The sequence below is a fragment of the Labeo rohita genome, chromosome 21 (genome assembly GCF_022985175.1).
Source record: "Labeo rohita strain BAU-BD-2019 chromosome 21, IGBB_LRoh.1.0, whole genome shotgun sequence".
NCBI classification, from domain to species: domain Eukaryota; kingdom Metazoa; phylum Chordata; class Actinopteri; order Cypriniformes; family Cyprinidae; genus Labeo; species Labeo rohita.
This window is the reverse complement of record NC_066889.1, coordinates 18,139,511-18,159,794: the sequence shown is the minus strand read 5'-3', so window position 1 is coordinate 18,159,794 and position 20,284 is coordinate 18,139,511. Positions and strand designations below refer to the sequence as shown.

The following is a 20,284-nucleotide window of genomic DNA, read 5'->3' as shown; positions in this document are numbered from 1 at the left end:
GCACTTACGTCACGATTTAGTCAGTTACACTTTTAAAAACAAAGGTGCTTCACGGTGCCATAGAAGAATGTTTTTCGTCTAAATGGAGAATCTTAAACATCTGAAGAATCTTTCTGTTTCACAAAAGCTTTCTGGTTGCGAAAGAAGGTTCTTCAGATTATAAAAAGGTAAGAAAGAGATGGTTCTTTGTGGAACCAAAAAATCGTTCTTCTATGGCATCGCTTGAAGAACCTTTTAAAGCACCTTTATTTTTAAGAGTGTACCTGGATATGCGGCCATATTGGAGATACTTGGATGTAAACAGCATGGATTGCACAGTTAGTGTTAGTAGCTGCACATGTACTACTAAATATGTTGTTCTGCTAATTTATGTTGTCTAAACCATGGAAAAAATGTGTGGAAGCTGCTAAATCATATAGAAAAGGACTTAGTAAGCAGGAAAGGGCGTAATATTTTGACAGACTAAAGTTAATAGGTGGTAAAGACACATACAAGCAGTATTTTTTAAGATATTAGCCTAATATTTCACCTACCTGACTGGAAATGATAAGAAGAAACACGAATGTTATCAAGATTCTTGCTCTGGAAATCCTGGTTCAGTTTGGCCAACGACAAATGCCTTTTGTTACTCAAGACAGTTTTTTGCACCTTTCTAACTGATCTGTTATAACTTTTGGCAGTCTATAGTACTCCAAGTGTTTTTCTCAGTCTGACCTATTAGTACAGCCCAAAGCATGACAATAATTGACTGTTTTCAGCAGCAATAATCAGCAAAATATGTGAGTTTCATTCAGTTCACCGGCATTGTTTACGTTCAGTGCCGCCAACCCTAGTGAAAAAACCAGCATATGCTGGTTAGGTATGTTTTGATGCTGGTTTATCTGGTCCTTTGCTGGTTCATGCTGGTCCTTGACCAGCAACATGACCAGCAAAAACCAGCAAAGGACCAGATAAACCAGCATCAAAACCTACCTAACCAGCATATGCTGGTTTTTTCACCAGGGAATATGGCCGACTGTTACATTGTTACATGCAAAAATGAGCAAATATCAATATTTATCTCTTTAACATGGTAATAGAATTTTCATTCTTGTCTTTTTTTTAATGCTTTATTTGAACATTTAGTTTACAATGTGTTACAACAAAATTAGAACACAATAATTAAGAATAGCAGCAAAGAACACATGAACAACCAATACCACAGAGGGCATTATACAGAATAATAACAATTATACATTAAATACAGTTGAACATTTGTAGGCCGTGTAAGCGAAAGTGAAATTATAAGTAATTTTTTTGTTTTTTAATCTCTTGCTAACCTAAAAAATAAGTAAATCCCCTCGGTTCACAAGTGAAGTTGATATTTCGCAGGAAGCACTAATCACTCCAACCCTATAGGTGGCAGTAACTGCTTTAACAAAACAAACTCCATTCGAAATTTCAGTTCTAGAAAAAACACCTTCCGTTTGTTCACCCGCCACTAACAAGCAAATGGCTAGCTAGGGTACATTTTAACCCTCAGTTTTGTAAGTAATGAGGTAGTAAGTGTATCTGTTTGGGAGGAAAGTGCCGAGTAATCATCCTTGAGCATGACGGCAGTAATTAACGAGTTACTGTCCTCCGTTATGGGGGTATTAGTTGAAAGTGTCGTGTCGGAGTTGAGCAAACATCTCTCTGACTTCACGACTGTCTTATCTGAGGAGTGGAAGCGCAACAAAGGGACTGCAGTGAACAAAAACAGACTTAAACAGGCGAATCAAGCCAAAACTGTAAGTTCTACAGTAGAGGAACGAATGCAGTGTCCATTCCTGTTCATAATAGCTTTCTGTTGGTTGACAGTTGTGTACAACTTCCATTTAAAGAGTGCACAGTGTAAAGGATATTTTTAGATGTTCACATTTAATGTACTTATATTATAAATATAATAAACCTGTTAACTTTGCAACCTTCATCTGTTTCTCAATAAGCTGTTGCTGAATAATGTGTATCTGTGTTTTTATGTATTGTATTAGTTTAATTAGCATTAGTTTTAACGACATATGTTCTCACAGAAACATCCCAGAATTGTAATATTTCCACGTGGAAAATAGCCAGAGATGATCAAGATTAGTTTTTGACATGCATATGATATGACAGACAAATGAATATGTGTTATTGTGTTATGTAAAGAAATATGCTCTGCCACTTTCTTCAGACAGAAGGATGAGATGTTCTTTTATATATATATATATATATATATATAATGACCCTGGACCACAAAACCAGTCATAAGGGTTAATTTTTCAAAATTGAGCTTGAATAGTATAAATAGCTTGAATAGCATTTCCATTGATGTATGGTTTGTTAGTGTAGGACAATATTTGGCTGAGATACAACTATTTACAGATCTGGAATCTGAGGGTGCAAAAAAATCTAAATATTGAGAAAATTGCCTTTAAGGTTGTCCAAATGAAGCTCTTACTAATGCATATTACTAAACAAAAATTAAGTTTTGATATATTTACAGTAGGAATTTTACAAAATATTTTTATGAAACTCTATCTATCTATCAATACTGCCTTAACACAGAATATGGTTGTTTTGTCACTGATGTAATGGCAAAATGACAGATCCTGCAGAAAATAGCCTGTAATCTCATTCATTCAAACGAATGATAGAGTTGGCAATTAATGTAATATGTGACATTATTTTTATAACAGTCGTTGTTTTCTCATAACTCAAAGAAAAAGATGACATTTCAGTTCTTTCACTTTATCAGTGGAGATAACTTGTCTGAAGAAGTAAAACATTTGTGTGTACAAAGTAATGATTGTAAATCTAACATTGTGATAAAACACAGGATTATTAAGTCAACGTAAGAGAAATCTGTAATAAGCCACCCCTTTTTTTGACACATAGGAAATTGTAATAGGTGCATGCAATGAACTAAATCTCCAATGATCACTTTTGTGTTTCAGAAGGAGTTTGCTGATTTCATGGAGCTGTTGAGTAAAGCCACAGTGGAGACAATGGTGAGACTGATTCATGATCGCATCTCAGCTCAAGTACTGGAAACTACAGCAAAGTCCCAGCTCTTGAAACAAGACAAACTAAATGGTACGTCTTTATGGTTCATCAACAACTTAAATACAAGCCTGAGCAAACACTCAAATATTCATTGTTTGTCTTGGCTGTTTACATATATATTTTGTTAAAAGTATAGTTCAACTAGAAATAAAAGCTTAAATTGTTACAAAACTGTATGAATTTTCTGCCGAGCACAGAAGAAGATATTTTGAATAATGTGGGTAACTAAGCAGTTTTTGGTCCCCATTGACTTTCTTAGTGTTTTATATACTGTGGGAGTTAGTGTGGACCAGCAGCTGTTTCATTATCCACATTCATCAAAATATCTGATTTTGTGTTCAACAGAAGAAAGAAACTCATACAGGTTTGGAACAACTTTAGGGTCAGTAAATAATGACAGAAATTTAATAAAAACTTTTAATTCACCCTTCCACAAATTAAGGAATTAAAAAGATTTTAAATCAGAGCATAACGTCTTAAATTCAATTTTGTATGCATTGCACAAAATTTATATCTTTCTCAGTTTTATTTGCCAGTACAAATTTCAAAACATCCCTAAATAAAGAAACATGCTTGAGATGCATGAAAATTAAACAAAAATAAGTGAGTTTATGCTTAAATGAGAAAAAAATATCTGTCAGTATTGTATATGAAAACTTCTTATTCCCTTTTTAATTAATTTGATTTGAGCCCATTGGCAGAAATGTATTATTTTTAAAATAGTAAACTCATTTGATTTTCATCAGTTTAACAGAAAACGAGACATCTTATGTCATTTTCCTGCTCACTTAAATATATCTTTAGACATTCACACTGGAAAACAAGACACAGATAATGAGCGACCTGATCAGAAAATGCAGTAAAAGTTATTATTTTTTTATGTTTATTTATTTTCTTTCTTTTGTCTCTTTTCTTTTCTTTTTTCTTCTTTTGTAAAATGAATTAAAAAGTAACGGAAATCAGAAGTTGTATTTTTAAACTTTGAAGTGTTGCTAATACAACTCATTGTTTACTCCTTATACATTTACATTTCGAGTACTTCAGTTTATTCCTCACATTTCTTTATTTGGTTTTAAAGTCTTAAATTTACCAGAAAAAGTACATGATGTGCATTTTTTGTACTTGTCTTGGTAGAAATTAAATGAATTAAACCTTGATCTGTAAATCTGTTAAACCTAATATCTGTAATATAACCTAATCAATATTTGAAGACTCCTGCTTGTAAAGTCTTAAAATAATAATAATTAAATATTGTGTACTTGTTTATATTATGACTTTATTATTTTCAAACAAAACATTAATTTTTTCCTCATTGTATTTTCACAGAGGGTCAATCAGTCACATCTGAGCCAGAAAATAGTGTGCTTCTTGAGCCTGAGCAGAGCAAGGATTATGAACTGGAATCGGAGCATCATGAAAACTCTGGACATGCAGCAAATCAGTACCAACAGCTGTCATCTGCACCCACAGATATTCTGGCAGGCAGTTTAAGTTTGAATGAAAGCCAGCCTTCTACAAGCACAAATGTAGCAGCTGAGGAGAGACAGGAGCCTGTAATTTGCGAGTCCTGTGGAGTATCTTTCAATGACGTGGCTCTGCTAAACATTCACAATGCTTTACACAAAGAAAGACCTTTCAATTGTTTGACATGTGGAAATACTTTCAAAATGATGAAATGCTTGATGAAACACCAGAGATTTCACACAACGCCGGATTTGAGTATCGAGTTCGAAGCTACTCTGAATGAAGAAGAATTCATTGTGCAGCTCGAAACCTGTGATTCGGTCAGTACATCTCTGGAAACACTAGAGGTCACCACTCAAGGTAAGACATGATTTCAAATGCAGTACTTAAAGGAGAAGTCCACTTCCAAAACAAAGATTCACATATAATGTACTCACCCCCTTGTCATCCAAGATGTTCATGTCTTTCTGTCTTCAGTCGTAAAGAAATTACATTTCAGCATGTTTCTCCATATAATGGACTTCTATGGTGCCCCATTTTTGAACTTCCATAATGCAGTTTAAATGTGGCTTCAAACGATCCCAAATGCGATTGTAAATGATCCCAGGTGAGGAAAAAGGGTCTTATCTAGCGAAACGATTGGTTATTTTCATTAAAAAAAATACAATATAAATACTTTTTAATCTCAAACGCTCGTCTTGCCTTGCTCTCCCTGAACTCTGTATTCTGACTCAAGACAGTTAGGGTATGTCGAAAAACTCAGATCGTATTTTCTCCCTCAACTTCAAAAATCATTTCAAAATCATCCTACATCGCTGCAGAAGTACCGACCCAGGCTTTGCAAAGTGAACATGCAAAGATGATCAAACACCTTTAACAAAAAAGGTAAAACAGCGATATAGAACGATTTTGAAATTGAGGGAGAACATGAGATGGGAGTTTTTCGACATACCCTAACTGTCATGAACCGGAAAAAAACTGTCCAGGCAGAGTAAGACAAGACGAGCGTTTGACATTAAAAAGTATATAAATTGTATTATTTTTATGAAAATAACTGAGGATACCATATCAGTCAATTATATGGAGAAAAATGCTGAAATGTTTTCCTCAAAAAACTATTTCTTTACGACTGAAGAAAGAAAGACATGAACATCTTGGATGACAAGGGGGTGAGTACATTATATGTGAATTGTTTGTTTGTTGTGGAAGTGGACTTCTCCTTTAAAGAGACGGTTCACACAAAAAACAATTCTGTCATTAATTACTCACCAAACATGTTGGACCAGGGGTTCTCAACTCTGGCCAGTGAGATCCATTTTCCTGCAGAGTTTAGCTCCAACCTTGATCAAACTCACCTGCCTGTAACTTTCTAGTGATCCTAAAGACCTTGTTTCAGATTGAACTTGTTCAGGTGTGTTTGATTAGGGTGGGAGCTGAACTCTGCAGTTAAATGGATCTCGTGGGCCAGAGTTGAGAAAACTTGTGTTAGACCATTGTTCATCTTTGGAACACACATTAAGATGTTTTTTATGAAATATGAGAGCTTTCTGACCCTGCAAAGACAGCTAAGCAACTGCCACGTTCAAGGCCCAAAAGATAGCAAGGACATTTTTAAATTAATTTATGCAAACGCGATGAGTGAACAATTACTGGGTGCACCCTTAAAGGAATAATTCACCCAAAAATGAAAATTCTGTTAATTATTTACTCACCCTCATGTTGTTCCAGATCATGATTTAAGATCATGAATTAAGATATTTTTTGTTAAATCTGAGAGCTTTCTGACCCTGCATAGACAGCAACGCAGCTACCACGGTCAAGGCACAGGAACCTAGGAAGGACATCGATAATATAGTTCATGTAACATCAGAGGCTCAACCATAATTTTATGAAGCTACAAAAATACTTTTTGTGCGGTTTTTGTCGATGTTCTTGGTATGTCTCTGGACCTTGACTGTGGTAGGAACCTTGCTGTCTATGGAGGGACAGAAAGCTCTCGGATTTCATCAAAAATATCTGTATAAATAATGTATTTTTATATAGAAAGTATATAAAACTATTTCAATAACATTTGTCAAGTTTGTTTCTCTTGAACATACTCTGTGTTTTTCCCCTCACAGAAATTCTCCAGAATAACTTGGACAGTGAAGACGTATCTTGTGCTGTTTTGGAAAGCAGTCAGTACACGACCGAATCGCTTGTGCAAGGTTTAAACATTACCATTGAAAACACAGACAACCAGCACACCGCCACACCTAACACAGATATGCAATCGATAAAGCAGTCGAATGATGGATTGTTCCGATGCAAAACCTGCGGGAAGTGTTTTGAACTGAGGTGGAAGTTCATCAACCACGTTCGGGCTCATGTGAAACATTACAAATGTTCGCATTGCGACAAGCGCTTTACTATGAGAAGCTGCCTCGTCAGACACGCAGCCATGCACACTGGAGCTCAGCTATTCAAATGTGATATATGCTCTAAGTCTTTTGTATTTCAAGCCTCTCTGGAAAAACACAAACGCCTTCATACGGCCGAAAAGACGGTTACGTGTCCAAACTGTCAGAAGGTTTTTCCCGGCAAACGCTCGTTCGGCAGACACAGATGCAAAGCGGTCGAAACACTCTACAGCTGTCCCGTATGCGACAAGCAGTTTAAAATTAAACAAAACATGCTTGACCACCAAACACTGCATACTGGCGAGAAGCCATACTGTTGCGAAATCTGTGGTGCTTTTTATAGCTGCGAGCGATATTTGAAAAATCACCAGAAGAGTCACATTGAGAAAACCTACGACTATCCGTGCGAACTCTGCGATAAGCGCTTCAGCGCTCGCAAGCATTTGCAAGCACATATGCTCGTTCACACGAGGGAAAAGCGATACACTTGCGACGTATGCGATAAGAAGTTCGCCACCTCTGGAAACCTCAACAGGCACAAAGCCGGCCACACGGGAGTGAAGCTGTACGGTTGCCCGATATGTTTAAAAAGGTACACCACAGCGTACGCCCTAAAAATGCATATGCACAAACACACTTCAAGCAAACCGTTTCTTTGTGACGTTTGCGGAAAGGGATTCACCAGTTCAGACTACATGAAGAGGCACAAGCGAATCATTCACGCAGGAAGGAGGGATTGTGTGTGTTCGATCTGTAACAAGGCCTTCATATTCCCCAGTTCTCTTAATCAGCACATGCTTATACATACAGGAGAGAAGCATCATGAGCGACTGGTCAGTCCTTTGTTGAAGAAGTTCAGCTGCGATCATTGTCAAAAAAAGTTTTACTCACAAGCCGCCCTTACGGTACACCAAAGGGTTCACACTAAGGAAAAACCGTATAGTTGTGAGGTTTGTGGAAAGAGGTTTGGGTATTCGAGCAGTATTCAGATGCACATGAGAATTCATACGGGGGAGAGACCTTTTGGTTGTGACGTTTGTGGTAAGACGTTCAATCAGGCTGTGCATCTGAGGACCCATCAGCGAGTGCACACCGGTTTGAAGTCCTTCAGTTGTGAGAGCTGTGGGAAGAAGTTTGTGGATCATAGAAATCTTAAACAACATAAATGTAAATACACCATGTAAATTCTTACATATATGCAAGACCAAAGGTTACACTGAATTGAACACTGCGATTTATTTTCAGGGCCGTTTGAAATAGTTTTATGTAATGCATATCATTATGTTCATAGCTGATGATCTTTAGTCTTATGTGGCAAGATGAATGAAATAAGAGTGTATGCTTCTGTATTTTTAATTGTGCAGACAGTTATATTTTCAAACCAAGACTGGGAGTCAGTGCTTGTGTGTGATGCAATAAAAACATTGTGAAGAACCACTTCTGATTTTTCCATTAAATACTGTTCAAGGAATTATTAATAGTCATGTTTGAAAAGTATTTTTGATGCCTGTGATGTGTTTTTTCATTAAATTTCTTGGAAATGCACCACAAGTCAAAAGTTTTTGAACAGTAAGGTTTTTAATTCTCTTCTACTCACCAAGCCTGCATTTATTTGATCCAAAATACAGCAATAGCAGTAATATATTGCTTTAAATTGTTCAAAAGTTATGATAAAGACACTAAAAAATATCAGATAAATGCTGTTCTTTTGAACATTTGTATTCATCAAAGAAACCTGAAAAAATCTACTTTTCAACATCATAAAAAATGTTTTTTGAGCAGCAAATCAGAATATTACAATGATTTCTGTATCATGTGACTGGAGTAATGATGCTAAAAAACTTCAGCTTTAAAATCACAAGAATAAATTACGTTTTTAAATATTTCAAAATAGAAAGCAGTTGTTTTAAATGGTAAAATATTTCAACATTTTTACTGTTTTTGCTGTATTTTAGATCAAACAAATGCAGGCTTGGTGAGCATAAGACTTGTTTAAAAACAATAAAATCTTACTGTTAAAAAACTTTTGACCAGTTTGCTTGATCTAATTTGTCAATACTTTTGAGTTATTATAGTTGTTTTGCATATCAGATGGCTTTATTATGAAATTTATAGTAATGAGAAAAATGAATGAACAGAAATGATAATAGATTTATAGTTTTAATCTTGTTAACATTTACAGTCGCAAAATGGGCAACAGTAAGTAACCCAACTTATTTTCTATAACATGACATCAACGTTTGAGTGCGTAATTAATATTAATGAGCGCGTCCTGGAAACTTGACTTCCGGGGCGGAGACTAATTGCTTATATATAAACCTGAATTCAATTGGCTGAGTGTCACATCTGACGGTTACGTTAATTTGTGCTCACAAACTGGGTTTCAATCTTCGGGCACTGTTTAACGCCAGTTCTGCTGTGTTTGTAGTCCTTCAATGATAGCGACTCGATTATTTCATTTCCCCTGCGATAATCGATAAAGATGAAGGAGTTAGTAGAGGAGATGCCTGATGAGGGATATGGATGCGCCGTTGCAAATCGTTTCGGGCGGCTGCTGGACGATGAATCCGACCCTTTCGACATCTTATACGCGGCAGGGATAGAAAAGAAACAGAAGAAGAAGAAAGAGGAGCCAAAGAAAACTCCAACCACGACTAAATCTGGGAAGAAAGAGACTCAGAGGGACAGGAAAATTGCTGTTCCAGCAGGTGGAGGAGGACAAGGTAAGTGAAGGACGGGCTGTCGTTAGTTTTATTCGACGCGACAAACCTTTGTTTTAATAATTATCCACTAATTTAATTAACCTGTGTGCTGTTTGTTTAAGTTGTAGGTGGATATAAAGTGTTTTCATTTGTTTGTGGACATGTGCTTGTAGGCCAAGTCCGTCTTGCTCGTGGAGAAGTTGAGGAGCGGATAGAGAGACGTGTGACTTTTGAGCGCAAATTTAGCGATGCCGACACCCCACTCAGTTTCTCTGTTGAGCGGTAAATGTCTCTCATTACCGGTTAATAAATGTCTTTATTTTTTATTCATCTTCCTGAATTTATCTTGCACGCCACTCCATCTATCTTCATCTGTTTGTAGGCCTGTGGATGTGCTGGACAGGCCTGTCAGAGGAAGAGGTACGGGAAGAGGACGAGGAGCCCGAGGCCCAGGATATCCAAGATCCAGTGATGGATTTGACCAGAGGGGAAAGAGAGAGTTTGAGAGACATAGTGGCAGTGACCGAGCGTGAGCCGTGACTCATTACTGTCATGTTAAGAGTCTAATTTGGTGGTCAAAAGGGCCCGAACTTTATACTGGGCATCTTGTAAATGTAATGTAAATGTAATAAATCTAAAAATGTAAATGTACAAATAATGCAATTATACACAACTACACAGAAGTAAACAGTGAAATATTGAAACTTTTTGTTTTAATATTAAATTAATGTACACGACCAGTCAAAAGTTTTTGAACAGTAAGATATTCATTTTAATATATATGTATTTTTAAAAGTCTCTTATGCTCACCAAGCCTGCATTTATTTAATCCAAAATACAGCAAAATGAAGTTTTGAAAGTATTTTACCATTTTAAAATGCCTCCTCTATCTGGATATTTGTAAAATGTGATCTTTTCTTGTGATCAAAGCTAAATTTTCAGCATCATTACTTCAGTCTTCAGTGTCACATGAAACTTCAGAAATCATTCTAATATGCTGATTTGCTGTTCAAGAAATGTTTATCAATATTTAAAACAGTGGAGTAATTTTCTTTTTTTTTTTTTTTTTTTTTTTTTTTTTCTTTGAATTGGAAGATCCAAAGATCAGCATTTATCTGAAATGAAAAGCTTTTGTAGTTAGTATTTATTTCTTTTAAAAAGACACTTATAATGTTACAGAAGATTTCCATTTCAAATAAAAGCTGTCCTTTTGACCCCTTTTTTTTTTTTTTTTTTTTTTTTTTTTTTTTAAAACATTTATCAAACTGGGAAAAAAAGAAGAGAAGAAAATGCTACTTGGCCGTTTTCAACTTTTTTTTTTTTTTTTTTTTTTTTTTTTTAATTCATTCTTTTTTTTTTTTATTTATTTATTTATTTTTTTTATTCATCAAACCTGAAAAAAAAAAGAAAAAGACTACTTTGCTGTTTTTTTAACTTTTTTTTTTTTTAATTCATCAAACCTGAAAAAGAGAAAATACTACTCGGCTGTTTTCAACTTTTTTTTTTTTTTTTTTTTTTTTTTTTTTTGAGCAGCAAATCAGAATATTACAATGATTTCTGAAGGCTCTGAGACTGTAGTAATGATGCTAAAACTGGGCTTTGAGGTTACAGGAATAAATTGTTTTAAAATGTATTCAAATAGAAAAGTTATTTTAAATGGTAAATTTCAAAATGTTACTGTTTTTGCTCTTCTTTGGATCAAATAAATGCAGACTTATTTAAAAACTTCAAAAACGTTTGGCTGGTAGTGTATACAACGTATTGAGAGAATTGGCAAAAGTTTATGAAATTTGTTCAAAATTTTATAGAATGCTATACAATTAATATAACTTAAATTCAGTGTATTTTTATTACCATTTTTATTATTTTTAGTAATTTAGGATATTTTAAGTGATCACATTTTATCACATTTTCAGAAATGGTCTGACACCCATTTTTGGGTTGTAAGTAATGGGTTGAAACATAGCTTAGAATGTTCTGTGCATGCAGTCTGTTAAAACGTTGGTCTCAAGCTCAATTCCTGAAGGGCCACAGCTCTGCACTGTTTGTCTCCAACCCTAATCAAACATACCTGATCCAACTAATCAAGGTCTTCAGGATTACTAGAAACCATTAAGTGGGTGTGAGTTGGAGCTAAACTCTACAGAGCTGCAGCCCTCCTGGAATTGAGTTTGAGACCACTGTTAAATAATACTTTGCTTTAAAATCAGGAGTGTCCGATCAGAAGAGAAGCGTAGCGGCAGTGGATCTCGCAACTGGGGCTCTGTGAGAGACCATATGAGGTGATGTTTTGTTTTATATTGTCAGATTTTTCTCACTTTGCTTTTTTCCCCCCTACCTTTTAAACTGTTGTCGTTTTTTTTCTGTCTTGTAGTGAAATTGAAGAGGGGTCACCTAGTGAAGTTGTTGAAACTGAGGAGACCCAGGAGGCAGTAGAGACTGATGGAGAAAACAGGTCCGCTTCTCACAGCTGTAGGAAATATCTTGTAACGCAGATGATGCTTGACAGTGAATATGATTATTTGCTGACTTTATGAACCTGAGCTTCCTTTTATAATTCATAATGGATGTAAATTTATGATTGCTGCTCTTATTACTCTTTCAGACCGTCTGAGACCGAGGAAGTGATTGAGGTTGCCCTAGAGATGACACTGGATGAGTGGAAAGCTCTACAGGAGCAAAGCAGGCCCAAAGTAGAGCTGAATATCCGTAAGGCAGACACCTCTGTGCCGTCCAAGGCTGTGGTCATCCATAAGTCCAAATTCATTCAGGTGAGGAGTCTTATTTGTAGCACTTTTGAATCTGTATCGAACAGACTCCTATGATTGCTGTTCCTGTTCTAGAAACGTCGTAATGGCTTGGATGAAGAGGATGTGGTTTTCCGCCGCCCAGCCAATGACATCACTTGTCAACTGGAGATCAACTTTGGCAGCCTGGCTCGGCCCTCTCGTGGTGGTAGAGGAGGGCGAGGTGGTCGTGGCCGTGGGGCTCCATCTATGCCATCCCAAAGATCTCCTCAAAAACTGGAATCCGTAAGTTGTTTTGGTTGCATCATAAATTGCTCATGCCCTGACAACACAGTGCTGTCAAATGCAAGACTTTAAGGCGCTTTACAAGCCAGATGGGTGTTCATGCTATGTGGTGGTTTGGGGCTAAATCATATTTTTGTGTTTTCTAAGGCTCCAAACCCAGATGATCCAGAAGATTTCCCTGCATTGGCCTAAAGCTCCTCTGGAGGAAGAGAGTGGAGATCAAACTGTTCTGCAACCCATGTTGGTAACTGTGCACTTGAAATAATAAAAAATAAGGAATGCACAAAGTTGGTTCTTTGCAGTTGCTGTAGTTGTCATCTTGTGTATCGTTCTGAAACTTCTGCACTTGTTTGGATGTACTGTTGTAAGAGGATGGAGCGGTAGTTTGTTCGAAAATAAAGCATGCTGTTAAAGGCATATTGATGCTGAGTGAACACTGTATGTTAAGCATTTAGGCATATTAAAATCATAATGTAGACAAGTTTCTGCAATTACGTGATTAGCCAGAAGAGTTATGGGGGATTAAGCAAGGTGAAAGTGACTTGGAACTGAACTGTAATTTCCTGGAGTATGAATCAAATTCAGGGGAAAATGGTATCTCACCATTTGCATATATTTGAGGAAATGTGTGTTATGTGGTTTTTTTTTTTTTTTTTCCTCCCCTTAAAAGTACGTTCACCATCCTTCAAATGTTAGGGGTCAACAAATGTATCATTCTGCAAAGTGCGCGAAGGATTCATTAGCTCCAGAATTAAAATGTCCTTATTTACTCACCCCCATGTCATCCACGATGTTAATGTTTGTCTTCAGTTGAATAGAAATGAAGGTTTTTGAGGAAAACATTCCAGGGTTTTTCTCCTTATAGTGGACTTCAATGGGTTGAAGGTCCAAACAGGGGTTTCACTACGGCTTCAAAAGGCATTACATGATCCTAGCTGAGGAATAAGGGTCTTGTCTAGTGAAATTGATTATTTTCTAAAAAATAAAACCTTAAATACTTTTTAACCAGATGTGCTCGTCTTGCACTAGCTGTGCAACGCGTGGCTTTGCATTATGTATTTGCATGGTTTGCAGATTTCATGCATGGTTATTTCTTTGTCTGTGTACTTCAGTTCACAAAGGTAGGGTAGGCAAAATCGTTCAACGTTGTTTTACCTTTTTTGTAAAGCTTGAAATTCTTTGCACGTTTGTTTTGTAAACACTGGGCTGGTATTTTCGCCTACGTCACGTGTGACCTCCAACGTGGCTATGTAATGCATGAAGTCGAACTAGTGCAAGGTGTGTGTATGACTTATAAGACGCTTTTTCCTCAGTTGGGATTGTGTAGAACCTCTTGGAATTGCAATCTGGACCTTCAACACAATGGTCCCCATTGAAGTCCATTAAATAAAGAAAAATTCTGGAGTGTTTTACTCAACCTCAATTTCTTTTTGATTGAAGGGAGAAAGACCTGAGGCCATAAACTTAGGGCCAGTTGCATAAACTTAGCCTCTATGTTAAGACAGCGTCTTAAGTACTAGTCTGATAAACTAGCAGTTAACCAAAGAGTAATCAGTCTTATTTTTTGGATCCAGCTTGGACTAATCTACATTTTTCTGTAACTGAATATAAAACATTAGGACCAGACATAAAGAAAAATTTGGCTGACTTACTTTTTAAGACTGGTCTAACCCCTTTATGCAACCGGCCCTTAGTCTTTATGTTAAGACTGTGTCTTAAGAATTAGTTTGACCAACTAGCAGTTAACCAAGTGTTAATCAGTCTTAAATTTTAGATTTAACTAATCTAAGTTATGTAACTGAATTGTTAAAAATTTTGGCCTGTTTTAAAGGGAAAAAAAAACCTGACTAACTTTTAAGACCAGTCTAAACCTTTTATGCAACTGGCCCCTGAACATCTTGGATGACCTGGTGGTGAGTAAATTATCAGGGAGTTTTCATCCTGGAAGTGAGCTAATTTTTTTTTTTTTTTATTGATCACATGCCAGTAAATACACTTACATGATTGCAAATTGTTTCAGAAAAAAATGCCATTCTTTTGAACATTTTGTCCAAGAATCCTGAAGGTATCGGTTTCCACAAAAATCTGACGCAACACAACTGTGCATGTTTCTTGTGCAACAAATCATCATATTAGAATGATTTTTGATGGATCGAGTGATGCTGAACACTGGGTTAAAGGCTGCTGAAAATTCTGATTTGCCATCATGGAAATAAATTATATTAAATTTAAACTTGCATTAAAAATACTATATTCAAGTAAAATGTATTGTTTCAAATAGTAGTTTCATATGTGTTGTTTTTATCATACTGAGCAAATAAATGCAGCTTTGGTGAGCATAATAATTTCATAATATTGTAGAAAATCTTACAGACAGACCCCAAACTTGTGAATGGTTGGGAGTTTGTCTGTCTGCTGTGTGTGTATAGAAGAGTTTGAATAATGCATATATAGAAATATTTAAAACCATTAACTTCATTGTAGTCCAGGGGTCACCAGACCCGGTCCTGGAGGGCCGGTGTCCTTGCTGAGTTTAGCTCCAACCCTAATCAAACACACCTGAACCAGCTTACTAGGTATACTTGAAACTTCCAGGCAGGTGTGTTGAGGAAAGTTGGAGGTAAACTCTGCAGGACACCAGCCATCCAGGAACAAGTTTAATGACCCCTGCTGTTGTCTAACCATTTGATCTCAGCTTTTTCTTTTAGTGCAGTGCTTCTCTTCACCATCAGGGGGCGAAATACCCCAGAGAATAAGTTGAATCTGGCTCTCATGGACCTGCTGCCAGTAGGACGTCCATTGTACTTCTACACTATTTTCTGTGTGCAGTAAGCAATGGTGAGTCTTTAAGTAAAACTGAATCATTGATCCTATACTCTGTCCCGCTGTTTGAAATATGTTACTTTAAAAACAAAAAAATTGATGTCATGAAAAAAAGCTTGTTTTCTTTTTTTTTTGTGGGTAGACAAGTTTCCTTGAAGCTCTCAGTGCTTTGGCTGGTGATGGAATGTCACACTGCTAGTCATACAGTGAAGGGAAATTAAATTTACAATGGGCTGTTTCCTCCAGCTCACCGTGTATCACTATAGATTTTGGCAGTCCGCTAGACAATACTGCCAATCTTGCTGAAAAGAACCGCAGAGCGCTGTCCTGCAAGCCTGGCAGCAGTGAACTCTGAAATCAGATTCCTCAATAAGGAAATGGACAGTAGTGAAAGAAAACCTCACATCTGCTGAAATCACTTTTTTTTTTCAGCTTCGCTGTCCCTCCTGATTGCTCTGACACTCTTATCTTTGAGCTGTAAGAGTCTTGTCTTAGTGTAGTCATATGATACACCCTGTTTTAGTCTTTGAAGAGAGTCTGGTGTTTTTTTTAGAGGGATTGGGCCAGATTCCCGTGGCTGCGTTAACACTGAGGTGATTGTAAATGTTAGGCTTAAGTGTTCTTTCTGCATTCTCAGAGCTGTTTTTTCTGCGGATAGTGTTGAGCTGGTGAAACACACACAGGCATGAGCTCATTGTAGCTGACAGAGTGAATCCAGATGGATAAAGCAGTGATACTAGGATGTGTGTTCGCAATATTTTCTGCACCCAAGTCCAGAGTTTTCTTTGTCTTGGCATCTTGTGTTTTCCCTCTGTATTTAAGGGCTATTGTGGAGATCATGAACTGTGTGTGACCTATAATTAACTGTCAACTGTTTTGAATTAATATAGATCCATTGGGGCGTAAAAAACAAATGGTGATTGATCGCTGGCCTCGGGACCCAAAGAGTGATTGATTCAGTATGGTGTTGAATTTGGTATAACTCCAAAAAAGCATTTGTACCTTTGTCGTTTATTTTTCCTGAACAAATGTTAGGCTAAATCTTAAACAAGAGAGATCTTGTTTTCCTTCAGATTACTGTATGGTGTTGACGAAGGCTTTTGTTTAGTGTTGCTGCAGATGCAGTGGAGCGGATGGTTCTATAAGCAACGAGATGATCTGAACTGAGCTGATATCGGACCTGCTTGTATTTCATCTGTATTGGATTTGTTGATATTATCCTCCTGGGACCCAGAAAAAAAACGTACGGAATTTAAGTGTTTTTTTTTTCTTCTCTTATGACATTTATAGCATTTGGACTGTTTAAAAAATTCTCTGCATGTAGAGAATTCAGGACTTAAAGGTAAGAGACTAATGTCAAAAATTTAAACCAAATTGGTTTTGTGCTCATTTTCTATACAGCCCTCTCGACTGATTATATATAGTTGAAAGATGTTTATATTTCATATTTATGTATGCACATTAGTGTATGTAATAATTAGCAGTGTTTAATCTAAACGAGTGTTTTTCATCACATTGGCACGGAAATGTAAACTCCTACTAAACATTTGCACATAGTTTCTCAACTATGTTATGAAAGATATTACAGAATCATTTAATAGAACATTTACATCCTGATTACTCGCACCGTTTTGTAAACATGGACAAATATAGATTTTCCAAGTCTACATTTTTTATTATTCTGTACTTCAAAAATAGTGTTAATGTATCATGGATGTTACATGGATAGAAAAAAGAACAGAAAAGAAATCTTGTACTCCAGAGATATTTATTATGAAAAACAATAAAAAAAAACAATCAAATTAAATATAATAACATGTATGCAGTTTTATATATGCAGTGTGTGTATATATACAATGGAGATCAAGAATTAGAGAGCAACCTATAATTTCCTAAATTTCAAGGTCACTGCTTAGTCATATTTATTATTATTATAACAGGAGTAGAAGGGCAGTTTTTTAAGCATATTTCGTAAATGTATTCTGAAGCACAGTATATCTTAAATTAGATATTTGAAAAAGAACTCCGATCAGAACACTTACAGATACCTCCAGTTTATTGGTGTTAATCTGGCACCTGGTGCTCATTTCTTTAGTTGTATGACAAACCCTATTTAACTTCCTCCAATTTTCGCTGAGATTGCAAGATGGCAAGGTGCTCTAAGGTAACTGAAACCTTGCGACAGGAGGTTGTCCAGATGAAGGCCAAAGGGATGACCCTTTCAGACACTGCAAGAGAATCTGGTCATTCCAAATCTGTGATTTCTCAAATATTGCAGGTTTACAATGACACTAATTTATTCAAGCCCTCCAAAAAGGCTAGTTGTCCATGCAAGGCTAATGCAGAGACTCTCAGTGGGGAATAGGTTCAACACTGCAGCTGGAATTGCTTTCCAGTTTAGCTCTGAACAGGGTAAGGATCTGTCTTGGCATGTTTAATGGCGTGTTCACACTTGTAGTTCGGTTCGTTTCATTCATTTGGTCCGAACCAAAAAGGAAAATGATACATTTGGTCCTGGTTCGCTTAGCGTTCACACTGGCATTTTTGACAGTGAACCTAAAGATACCGAACCTAAAGGTATAGTGATACGTTCACAACCTGATTGGTTGGGGTGAATGACGTATATTTCGTGACGGAACGCACCGAACACTCCAAACAAAAGGAAAGGTGTATTCAAATTAAAGCGGTGATGCGAGTGTATATCATCAAAGTACCCATTCACTGATCGCTCTGCTCAGCGCTACTTTAAGTCACCTAATGCCGTCTGCTGGACTAAGCACGCTCATTGTTGTGTGTATATGATTTTATTTTCACCATCTGCAAACTCAAAAAAGCTCATAAATGGCACTTTACCTACTCGTTGCTCCATATTTGCCCCCTGCTTATTTTGTTTGGGGTACACCACTGGTTCCCTTCGTGAAATCATGTTGCATACACCGTAAAAAAAACAAAAGCGAGAAAACAGTTTGTTGAGTCAACTTAAAATAATTTGTTACCCTGCTTCAATTAACTCAAATAAGTTTAGTCAATTTGAAATGTTAAGTTGTACCAAGTGATAACTTAGATATTTGAGTTGACTAAACTAAAAATTTGGTTTGTTAAACTTAAAAGCTGGGTTTGTTACCCAGCTGCCTTAAAATTTAAAAGTGAATCAACTCAAATTTCTAAGTTGACCCTTAGTACAACTTAACATTTCAAATTGACTTAACTTTTTTTTTTTTTTGAGTTGACTGAACTTAAAATTTTAAGGCAGCGGAGTAACATTATTTTAAGTTGACTTAAGTTTTTTTTTTTTTTTTTTTTTTTTTTACAATGTAGTGTTGCATCTTGTCATTACTTCCTGTTTTTGGATCATTTAGAAGTATTTGGTCTGTTTTGTGATCATACTTCATTCAAACTGCACCTGAGTTTGCTTGGAAGCGGACCGAGACCACTAAAAAGAGACCACTAAATTCAGCCACCCATCTTTTTAGTGGTCTCGGTCCGCTTGTTTGCTGCACACCAGGGTTCACATGACTTACTCAAATGAACCGCACTAATAGAGCAATCCCTCCAGAGTTTGTTTTAATCAAACCAAACATGACAAGTTTGAACACACTCTAAGAGAAGTCAGACTGAAAGTGCGGTCTCAGCGACCAAGCCTCTCATCAGCAGAAAGAATCAAAAGGCTAGACTCATCTTTGCTGAGGAGCATGCTGTGTAGAGAGAGGAGAACTGGTCCAAAGTTCACTTTAGTGATTACTGCAAGTTTATTATATTTAGGTCTGATGGGAAACATTTTGTTTGGCATCAAACTGAGGAAAGACTTAAGTCAAAGTGTGTAAACAAGTCTGAAAGGTGGAGGAGGAAGTGTCATGGTTTGGGGGATGTTTTGTGCAGCAGGAGTTGGGCCTCTATTACAGATACAATGCAAATGTTTATCAGAACATCAATTCAATAATATGCTGTTCCTTCCCTGCAAGCATCTCCCAATCAGCTTGCAATTTTCATGCAGGACAATGCTCCTTGAAGATAAGAACAGTGAAATAATGAAATGGCCTGATTGAAAATCGCTGGAAAATCCTTGGTGACTAAGTTTTGGCTAAGAAACCCACTGCAGTTACCAAACTATTGAAGAGAGTTGAAGACAAGTGGATCAAGATCACACCAGCGCAGTCTCAGAAACTAGTGATGTCCTGCGGCCGCAGATGTGCTAAAGTCATTGAAAGCAAGGGCTTCCACACTTCCTTCTAATTTCTGACAGCTGAAACCCTCCAAAAATTTTGTTGTAATCTTCTTATGTTGATAAAACCTATCAGTAGAGTACAAAATTACATTGACCAAAATTCACTTTTATCCATACTGATCGCTCTCGAGCTCATTACAATTCATGTCCTCTCTTGGGTCCTGCACTGTGATTGGACAGCTGTACTAGAAGCCTAAATTCCCTCTCACTCCTTTTTTTGTGGTTTCTCAAGGTTGTGCTCCATGGTAAGTAGGTGTGGAGCTCAAAGAGTCAAACCCAACATATTGATTAGGGCTTTAAGGCTGAGCCTTTAGCAACCTTGAATCCTGGAGAGCATGATACTGCAGAGACTTGTCGACTAAGGAAGTGCAGTCTGATAAACTACATTGTACATTTGGGACTCGATTTCATTCATCTCACACAAAGAAATTCTACTTCACACTATGATTGTTTACTACGAGAACTGTATTCTTGACACTGTTTGCTTGGAACTGATTATGCATACTGCAATATGCATATATTTGTACTATTTTTATACACATTTGATGTGTGTGTTTTCAAGCACGCCGGTTG

At 36.7% G+C, this 20,284-nt stretch overlaps 2 protein-coding genes across 2 annotated transcripts; both read left to right on the top strand.

The window, feature by feature from the left end:
* Window positions 1–1,435: 1,435 nt before the first annotated feature.
* Window positions 1,436–8,446, top strand: si:dkey-30k6.5 (zinc finger protein 345). The gene is made up of 4 exons (XM_051093592.1): window positions 1,436–1,769; window positions 2,958–3,096; window positions 4,393–4,890; window positions 6,651–8,446. Exons 1-4 carry the CDS (start codon window positions 1,590–1,592, stop codon window positions 8,111–8,113), a joined length of 2,280 nt encoding a protein of 759 aa, XP_050949549.1. The 5' UTR covers window positions 1,436–1,589; the 3' UTR covers window positions 8,114–8,446.
* An 812-nt stretch (window positions 8,447–9,258) lies between these two features.
* Window positions 9,259–12,946, top strand: zgc:103482 (uncharacterized protein LOC450001 homolog). Its single transcript, XM_051092411.1, has 8 exons — window positions 9,259–9,652; window positions 9,805–9,913; window positions 10,014–10,160; window positions 11,842–11,913; window positions 12,006–12,086; window positions 12,237–12,402; window positions 12,475–12,663; window positions 12,811–12,946. Exons 1-8 carry the CDS (start codon window positions 9,412–9,414, stop codon window positions 12,853–12,855), a joined length of 1,050 nt encoding a protein of 349 aa, XP_050948368.1. The 5' UTR covers window positions 9,259–9,411; the 3' UTR covers window positions 12,856–12,946.
* Window positions 12,947–20,284: the final 7,338 nt, after the last annotated feature.